The sequence below is a fragment of the Montipora capricornis genome, chromosome 14 (genome assembly GCF_036669925.1).
Source record: "Montipora capricornis isolate CH-2021 chromosome 14, ASM3666992v2, whole genome shotgun sequence".
NCBI lineage: Eukaryota > Metazoa > Cnidaria > Anthozoa > Scleractinia > Acroporidae > Montipora > Montipora capricornis.
This window is the reverse complement of record NC_090896.1, coordinates 15,129,311-15,138,240: the sequence shown is the minus strand read 5'-3', so window position 1 is coordinate 15,138,240 and position 8,930 is coordinate 15,129,311. Positions and strand designations below refer to the sequence as shown.

The 8,930-nt window shown below is 38.3% G+C and overlaps 1 protein-coding gene across 1 annotated transcript; it reads left to right on the top strand.

The window, feature by feature from the left end:
• The first annotated feature begins 245 nt into the window (after window positions 1-245).
• On the top strand, window positions 246-4,906 carry LOC138032822 (BTB and MATH domain-containing protein 45-like). Its single transcript, XM_068880543.1, has 2 exons — window positions 246-926; window positions 2,647-4,906. The coding sequence occupies exons 1-2, from the start codon at window positions 327-329 to the stop codon at window positions 3,205-3,207; spliced, it is 1,161 nt and encodes a 386-aa protein (XP_068736644.1). The 5' UTR covers window positions 246-326; the 3' UTR covers window positions 3,208-4,906.
• Window positions 4,907-8,930: the final 4,024 nt, after the last annotated feature.

The window sequence follows — 8,930 nt, the reverse complement described above, 5'->3', positions numbered from 1 at the left end:
ATACACCTGCTTCAAATTTTTAGAGAACAATAAGAGACAGATTTCAACTGATGAATGGACCGTACATGGAATACTACCCATTGAACGCGATCAAATTAAAAGAAAAAGGTACGAGCTATATGATAACATGGCCTCAGGACTCTTGCTTCAAATTTCCTTTTCGCTTGACTTATCAAGTGATGTCATGTGGTTGATTTTTCTTTGCATAATCTTCCTTCATTTACTTCAACTGACGTCCATATTGAACCCACCAAAGGAGCCGCCAAGTCAAAACTCCAGTTATTTCAATTACATTTAACAGTACTTTAAGCGTCCAACTACACGTAATGGCGGCTACAAGTTACCCTCCACATTTCTCGAAGCCATGGAAGTTCAGTGATGTCGTTCTTGTTGTTGAAAGTCAGAAATTCCACGTGCATCGAAGCACTCTAGCATTTTGGTCTCCTGTCTTCGAGAGAATGTTCACAACTGATTTCAAGGAGAAAGATAACGATGAAATCTCACTTCGCGGAAAAAAAGCAAGCAACTTCGAGGAAATGTTGCAGATGATGTATCCATCCCTTGAAGAGAAGCTAATCACCCAAAGAAATTGCTATTTCCTGTTTGAACTTGCTCATGAATATCAAATAGATTCCGTTGCTCAGAAGAGTATTAATCTCATGGTGTCTATGGTCGAAGACAGGACAGAGGACGACGTGTTGAGTATGTTGGTCTACGCTCAAAAGTACGAGTTAAAATCGCTAATATCGACATGTATCTATGAGGCACGTCGATTAACTTTACAGCAATTAAAGGGACATGCAAAGCGTGGCCAAATTGAACCAGACAACTATGTGCAGATTACTGAAAGGATTATAGATCGTCTTGAGGAACAACGTAATAGGAGAAGTATGAGAAAAGGTTGGTTCCGGGATCGACTGCAAAAAGTGAGTTTCAAACTTTATGAATGTTATCTTCCTAATAATAAACTTGGTGTATTGTATAGCTTTACAGCCCCTTTTATTTCAACGACTAGGTATTTAAATGACGTAAAGTGCAAGGTGCGCTGCCCAAGTGTTTCCGTAGTCGAAACATTGCTTTAACTTGCAACTATTTGTAAAAATAGGCAAGCATTGCGTACATGTGGTAGTGCAGTAACTTGACAAAGTGCTTTATTCCTGTTAACTGTCAACTGAGCTGCCGTTTGTTTTCCAGGAGATTTAAGTTGTCTATGCGTAATAGACTATGTAGCCCTAATAGTACACGATATTGTTTTGGTATCGTAAATCATAATAGTGCAGCTATGGTAGATGCATGTTTTAGGTGAATAGGCCCCCTGAGAAGACATGTGCTTACTAGTGAAATACTACATGTGCACCCAAAAAGATTAAAGAAAATAGAAGGGAATCCATAAACATCGGCTTGGAGGCTGACACGAAGTTCCCTTTAACTTCTTTTTTACAAGCGGTGTACTCAGAGTGTTTGACAGCTTTCCACGACAAAAGTTCACTAAACTAAGGGAGGCCTCAAAATATACGACTTTGCGGTTCAGAAACATAACACCGAAAATTCTATTTTAACGCTCAAAAATGCGAACTAAGCAAGGTACAGATTTTGTAAGCGTGCTTTATGCAAAACAACTATTGATGCAAAAGTAAATAAATATTGATATACAGTTTTTAGGAAGAGCAGAAGGAAGTTTTTAGGTAGTGTCTATTGAGAATTAAAAAAAGGCTATTAGAATCAAAATTTGAGACATGAAAACAACGTAAATTTTTGTGCCACGAATATAAAAAGTTACAATCAGCGAAAAACATTTGGTGAGATTTTTGCTACGTTCAGTTTTTCTATTGTACTTTTGGCTAAACAAGTAAAGCGCAAAATCGAAAGTGATATCGATTTCATCGGCAGCCTATGATCAAGTTAACTTGCGTGTCACAACTCATGAAACAAAGGACACATCTCTGTGACACTTAAAATGATGGGTTTTTGTTTTTGTTAGTTTGTTTGTTTTTTCTTTCATGTGTTTTAAAGTTCGAGAAGAAATGTGCGAATTCAACACAAAGATCATAATCGTCCAACTCTTGCGGTTGACCATTGTTTGTGCAAAGACAAAAATTCACTCTCCTAGATAGACGTGGTTACCTATCACCAGGTAATTCCATCGTTTTGGAATTAGAAGCTGCTTTTTGCCCATTTTGGGACTAATTTTTTGAAAATCAAGAACGCTTCCAAGAGACCTGTTTATTTCCTCACGCAATGCGGGCCTATTATATATATAGTCTATAGTGTGTAGTGCACTTACAGTGTACTACCACAAAATGTTAAGACAAAAAAACCAAAAGTTTCCTCACCCCCTTTCCCTTTCCGGCAAAAGGCGTGGGGGAAGAAATAATGTTGGATCGCACGGTAAAAAGTTTCTCTTGTCGTGGTAAGATATCTCAACTAATTTTACACGACGCGCTGAACTACTTACGACCTACTTACGACCTAGAATGGCCACAGGAATCTTGCTTCCAATTTCCTTCTCGCTGGACGTATCAAGCGATATCACATGGTCGATTTTTCGTGACATAATCTTGCAATCTATTACTTCAACTGACGTCCATATTGAGCCAACCAAAGGAGCTAAATCATTAATCCAGTTATTTCGATTACATTTAACAGACAATGGCGGCTACAAGTTACCCTTCACATTTCGCAGAGCCATGGAAGTTCAGTGATGTCGTCCTTGTTGTTGAAGATCAAAGATTCCATGTTCATCGAAGCACTCTTGCGTTTTGGTCTCCTGTCTTCGAGAGAATGTTCACAACAGATTTCAAGGAGAAAGATATCACTGAAATCGTTCTTCCCGGGAAAAAAGCAAGCGAATTCGAAGAAATGTTGCAGATCATGTATCCATCCCTAGAAGAGAAGCTAATCAGCCAAAGAAATTGCTACTTCCTGTTTGAGCTTGCTCATGAATACCAAATAGATTCCATTGCTCAGAAGAGCGTTAATCTCATGGTTTCTATGGTCAAAAGCAGGATAGAAGGCGACGTGTTGCGAATGTTGGTCTACGCTCAAAAATACGAAATAAAATCGCTAATATCGACATGCATCTATGAGGCACGTCGATTAAATTTACGGCAATTAAAGGGACATGGAAAGAGTGGCCAAATTGAAAGAGACAACTATGTGCAGATTGCTGAAGGGATTATAGAACGTCTTGAGAGTCCTTGGTTTTAGTACTTGGGGACGTGAAAGACGTCTCAGGCGTCTTAAACGACTAGTATAAATACGGGAAATAAGGTGGACACATTAAACGTCTCAAGTTAAGTGCGTCTAAACGAAGCACTTAACAGACGTCTTAGTCGTCTCAGACGTCTAGTATAAAGACGAGACGTACTAAACTGGGACTTTACAATGAAGGGCACACAGTGTCTTTGGTGATTAAATCACAGTATCTTTTGAAGAAAATCATGAATTTGATTTCTGGCCGTCGAAGTTAATTGCGTCCCGCATTTATATTAGTCGCACTTACGGCCAGACGTTTAATACGTCTTGACGTCCCCTAGTATAGATACAGGCAATGTCAAAATGTAAAGGTTACTTGCCACTGAGGACAAACTGCAACAAGTGAGTTATAGCCTTTGTAATCGTCAACGTCCAAAAATCTATTATCAGAGCTTAAAGGGGCAGTGTCATTCTAAATTTGCTGTTTTTAGGTCAAAATGGGTAAAAACATAAATTAGTACTTAAGCTCACACGTGCAACATTTCTGACAACCCACTGATAACATATGAAATATATTTATGGCACGAAGAGCTTTTCGCATAGTAAATTTTTGGTGTCTTTCTAAAGAGACTCTGTGCCTCCAAACTTGAAAAAACTGGCCAGTTTATTCAAGTCTCAATCCATTTCCATCCTCTCCATCATTGGCTGCAAACAACGAAGAATAGCTTCAGTGCACTTTAGTAGTTATTGGTAACAAAACTACAGCATTATTTTTCGGTTTTCGTTGATACAAGGACCTCTTTTAGTGTTTTGAAGTTTGACTAAAATAGCGCGGCACTACCCCTTTAAGCGGCCGGCAAAAGATGAAAACGACAGCTACCTATTTAACAGATGTGAAGAATGATGCTCCTTCTTTTGTTGCCGAGACATTGCTTGAAGTAAAGGCGAAAATAGAGCCTCTGCCTTTAACCTATAGCTTGTGAAAGTCGCAGTAGTCACAACACTCGAACACGTTGTAGGCTTTTGACAATTCCGTTCAGGATTTGAAACAAGAATGATTGCATACAAAACCCATAAAACGGGTACAAAAAACAAACAAACAAACAAAGAGAAATAACTTTAATTAACATCTCTCAATTTTACATTATTTTAAATTCTTGCACAACCTGCAGACAGCATACTGCGAGTTGTGTACTTACATTTCATTTCACCCGTCGTATTTTAAAGAGTAAATAATAGAATTTAATGAATTAAATAGTTAAGTTCGTTAATTGATTCTGGAGAACACTGAGGAAGAATCAAATTAAATACTCAAATAAATAGATAACTAAATAAATAAAACAGAAACAAACACAATAGTACTTACTTATACAATAAAGAAATAAGGCGCCAGTCTATTTTTTTTCCATTAAGATTTAGTTGCACACAGTTACGCTTTAGGTATAATTCCGTTTGCTCGAAATCATTTTTCTGTTAGTATTTTCTGTACAAAATTCATTTTCGTTTTTTTTTTAGGCTAGTCAACTTCTAAATCATATAGGTTTCAGCATTTTTGCGTTTCATCTGTAATTTGGCCTTCGGAAAGTTCTCGAGTGTAATTTCACCCGTCCGGCTTCCTTTTGACAATTTTTCGTTTCTAAAATTCTGAGGATTTCTGTTGGCCTTCTTCATTATGTGAATAAACATTTCCTTTTTTTTTTTTAAATTTAAGCTGTCGTTGAGCATTTGAAATTAAAATTAATTTGCTTTCAAATTCAGTAATCTTTTAGTAATAATTACGTCATCGCCGCCATGTTGGATGACCCAGACAAGAGATTTCTTATTGACTTCTTTGTCCGTCATCCAGCATGTGTACATCTGCGTCTCTAGAAATTGAGTGCAAGCCAGCTTCAATCAACCAAACCAACCAAAACCAGATTTTCTTGAAAACAATTTGACAGTGGTTGATCCCCTATGGAGGATGACGCATCCATAGTATGGTATTAAACCACTATTCCTTAATTTGTCAATTTAAAATTCCGTTGTGCAGGCTTCGCGCTTCCCATGTTTAGCATCAGGTCTAAGCAGGGTTAAATCCGGATACTGTTAGATAGTTCATCAATGATTGATTCGTCAATGGCATAGAATCCTAATCTCTATGCAACATGATAAGTGTCTGAAAGTTGGAGACTTCAACTACCTTCTTCGGAGAACACGCAAATAAGAACAATCTTATGAGGTTTTGCTTCTATCTCGGAAACTACATCAGCAATAAGGTTGTGAGTTCCCTCCTACCACGTGTTTCTTTCAGATCACCGGACAAAAGGTGATTAAAGATCGTTGGTCGATCGTATCCTGCTATCTACCATTCCCGTTGAGTATTCTCAAGCTCCTGAGCGTAATTGTGTTAATTTGCATGTTCTCCGAAGAAAAGAATTACCGTCCCAAGATTTTTACCGAACATGCTGCAGAGGTTATTTATATCAGTTTTTTTCCATGATTTGCGCAGTCCACGTTCACTCTTACTGACCATACAAAGTCTTGTCCTTGAAATAACGACGCAGCCGGAACCAGTAATAGATTTCAAATTAATTTCACCGGATTAGGGCCCGCTCTATTACTTCCTATGCTCTTGTCATTGCTCGACACCAAAATTACACTGAAGAAGTCCAGCGATATTTGTATTAAGATTTAGAAAATCTTGTAAAAGCGTCAAGGAAAGGAATTATATGCGAGAGATAATGTCATGGATATTTTGGCGGATTAATTTATTTCTTCGCATTCGGAAAACAGAAACCTCTATTGCTTTTTTGATGCTAAACAGTAAGATAAGGGCATAAAAATCGGAATAAAACTCTTTTTAAAAAAAACCATGTTTCTCTCCCACAGACGTGACCTCAGCAGGCCACAAATGAATTCATTAAAAATGAGAAATCGTGCTACGTAATATTTTTACAAGTTATTTCTTAAGAGCTTTTGCTTCTACTTTCAGTACCAAAGAGACCATTTTTTATACATTTTATGTTAAGATTGAGCAAAGTAGAAAGTAAAAATTATCTCTGCTTCCTTCTCTTTTTTTACCTTTGTCTACACAATCCACTAGTCTCTAAAATATTGAATTTTCTTTGTGCTAACATTACTTGCTAATATTGTAAGCCCAAAGATCTAAGAATGTTTGACCGTTATCAGGCATAATTGCCATATTATCATTAAATGCAGTCTTAACTGATTTACGGAAAACAAGACATGTACATTTAAGCTAGCTATAGTAACGCAAACTAAACCTGCATAATAACCATATATAGTAATAAAGCAAATAAAAGTATCCTTGAGTGTGAATGTTATTTTAGAAAATGGTCTTTACATATCACACGCTCCAGCGTACAAGTAGAAACGCAGGTGTCTCATGACTGAGAAGTCTGATCTACTGCAGTTTTTATCCAAATGAAGGGTGCCAGTATGGAACAATGAAGGATTCCTGTATATATTGCTTCCTGGTGCTTTTAGCTTTCTAGGCATTTCATTGAGCTAGTGCACTTCTTTAATTAACCTTAAATTTCTTTGATGTTACTATTGTAAAAATTATGGGTACAATAAACTGTTGTTGTTGATCTTGTTGCTGCTGTGTAGTAAAACCATTGCGGTGTAGCCTAGTTGATTTTAACTATTATAATGATTTTAAAAGTAAAAAAGAACTCGTAAAAATGAATAAAGTACACAATTCTCTCCCAGTGGCCATCTTGCCCTTCTCAATATTTTCTCATTGTGGGATTTCGTATCCTGGTATGAATGAGTAATGAGAAACGTTTAAAGAACCCTTAAATGATGGACGCCTGTGGAGGCCAACGTCAGGTTACTGTGGATTTGAGTTTCAGATCGCTCAAGCCGATGCGTAGTATTGTCGCCTTGTGTCTTAGATGGTCGGGTAAGTGCTTTCCGAGACAGTGGCCCAACACGCCGGAGCTTATTCCCGGTTTCCTTAGCATGAAGCGACAAGGAGTATTCCCTGGATGGGATGCTAGTCCATCGCAGGGTTACCCCAGCATTTCGCTGGTACCCGTTTATACACCTGGGCGGAGAGAGAGGCAACGTGAGAGTAAAGTGTCTTGACCAAGAACACAGCACAATGTCCCCGGTCAGGACCCGAACCCGGACCACTCGATCCGGAGTCGAGCACACTAACCATGAGGCCACCGCGCCTCGCATGGTTAACAGACTAGTTATCATAAAGTCAACAACTTCGTTAATTAGAGGTGAGTTTTAAGACTATTTTGACAAGACCGGCTCTACTCGGGATCTTTATTAATTCATGATACATTTCCCGCATTGAATAGAATAGTCACGAAGGTAGCTATGACCAAAGTTTCCTACAAATGGTCTCTGTCAGAGCAGTGCAAATTTTTGAGTTCCAAGACAAGTTAGGAACACCCAACTTTCGGTTGCCGTCCGTTGTGTGAAAACGCTCGTGCATATATAAATTCATCAGAGCTGCACATACTTAACAATTATTGGACGAGGTTGAGCAAATTATCGTGATTTGTCAGTGGCGAGCAGATCAATTATTTGCCGAAGCAAATAATTGATCTGCGAGACTCTGACAAGTCACGTTATTTTGCTACAACCGAGTTCAATAATCATTTTATCATTCGATGACTGAGTTAACTTTATTTTCACAATTCCCAGCAATTAAATATTTTTCTGAAAGCTCAGGAAAGCAGATTGCTATTTTCACACAAGAGCGTGGTTTCATTACGCATGAGCAGAATATTATTTGCAGCAAAACACTGGTTTTAGTATAAGCACATGAAAGTTTTGCAACACACAAGAAATGAGCTAGCCTGTGTACAGACCGCCCCTCCCCTCAAAAAAAAAAAATCGGAGAGGAACGGTCTGTGATTTACCGTTGATAATCGTGTTCCATACCACGTGATTTTTCCTGGAATGTGTGGAAAATGATTTGATTGGTTATTACCCATCGATCATTACATCATTGAAACAACGAGTTTTGATTGGCTTTTATTTTTATTTCTCCACATCAACACCGTGAGAGATTTTACGATGAGTTCGTTCGTGTGTACTTTGAGCACGGTACAAAATACGAATAAAAATCTTTTTGATTGTCAAAGAGGTTTTTCTTTTAAAGTACGAGCTGAATTGTTATCTATGGAGTGTAAAGTGGAAATCGATTCGACGTACATTTGTAGGAATTGTCAGCGCAAAAGAAACAAAAGCGCTCTTCACGAGGTTAATATAGCACTATTCAAAAGATTGTCCACTCGAAAACGTCTCCCGCTATTCCTTACCAGTCAATGTAATCCCAACCAGCCTAGCCATTCTCATATACAATCTACAAAGCGTGATGCCATGGAAGATTTGAGAATGTTCGCACCGAGGAAAATAACAGCTCATCGGCAACGATCTGTGCTGTTTTGAAGATCAGAGCCGTACGTGGTTGGAAGACTTGCAAATACATCCTCTCCTTTAAAGAGTGCTTCTATGCTGTAAAGCCAAGGTATCTTAAAACTATCGGAGACGCTCTTCGATGCACGTTTGAAACCTACCTTTTCGACCACCATTTTGAGAATTTAGCTCCAAACGAAATATGAGCCACGCAAATTTTGGTCAGCGTAGATTACTAAATAATGTGTGCAAAATTATTCCGGAACACGATTATCAACGGTAAATCACAGACCGTTCCTCTCCGATTTTTTTTTTTGAGGGGAGGGGCGGTCTGTACACAGGCTAGAAATGAGCGA

What these genes read in the sequence shown, in the direction of transcription:
- LOC138032822 (XM_068880543.1), top strand. Translation starts at nt 327, where the DNA reads ATGGCGGCTACAAGTTACCCTCCACATTTCTCGAAGCCATGGAAGTTC. An exon ending in TCCGGGATCGACTGCAAAAA is followed by an intron (nt 927 to 2,646) that starts GTGAGTTTCAAA and finishes TACATTTAACAG; the next exon opens with ACAATGGCGGCTACAAGTTA.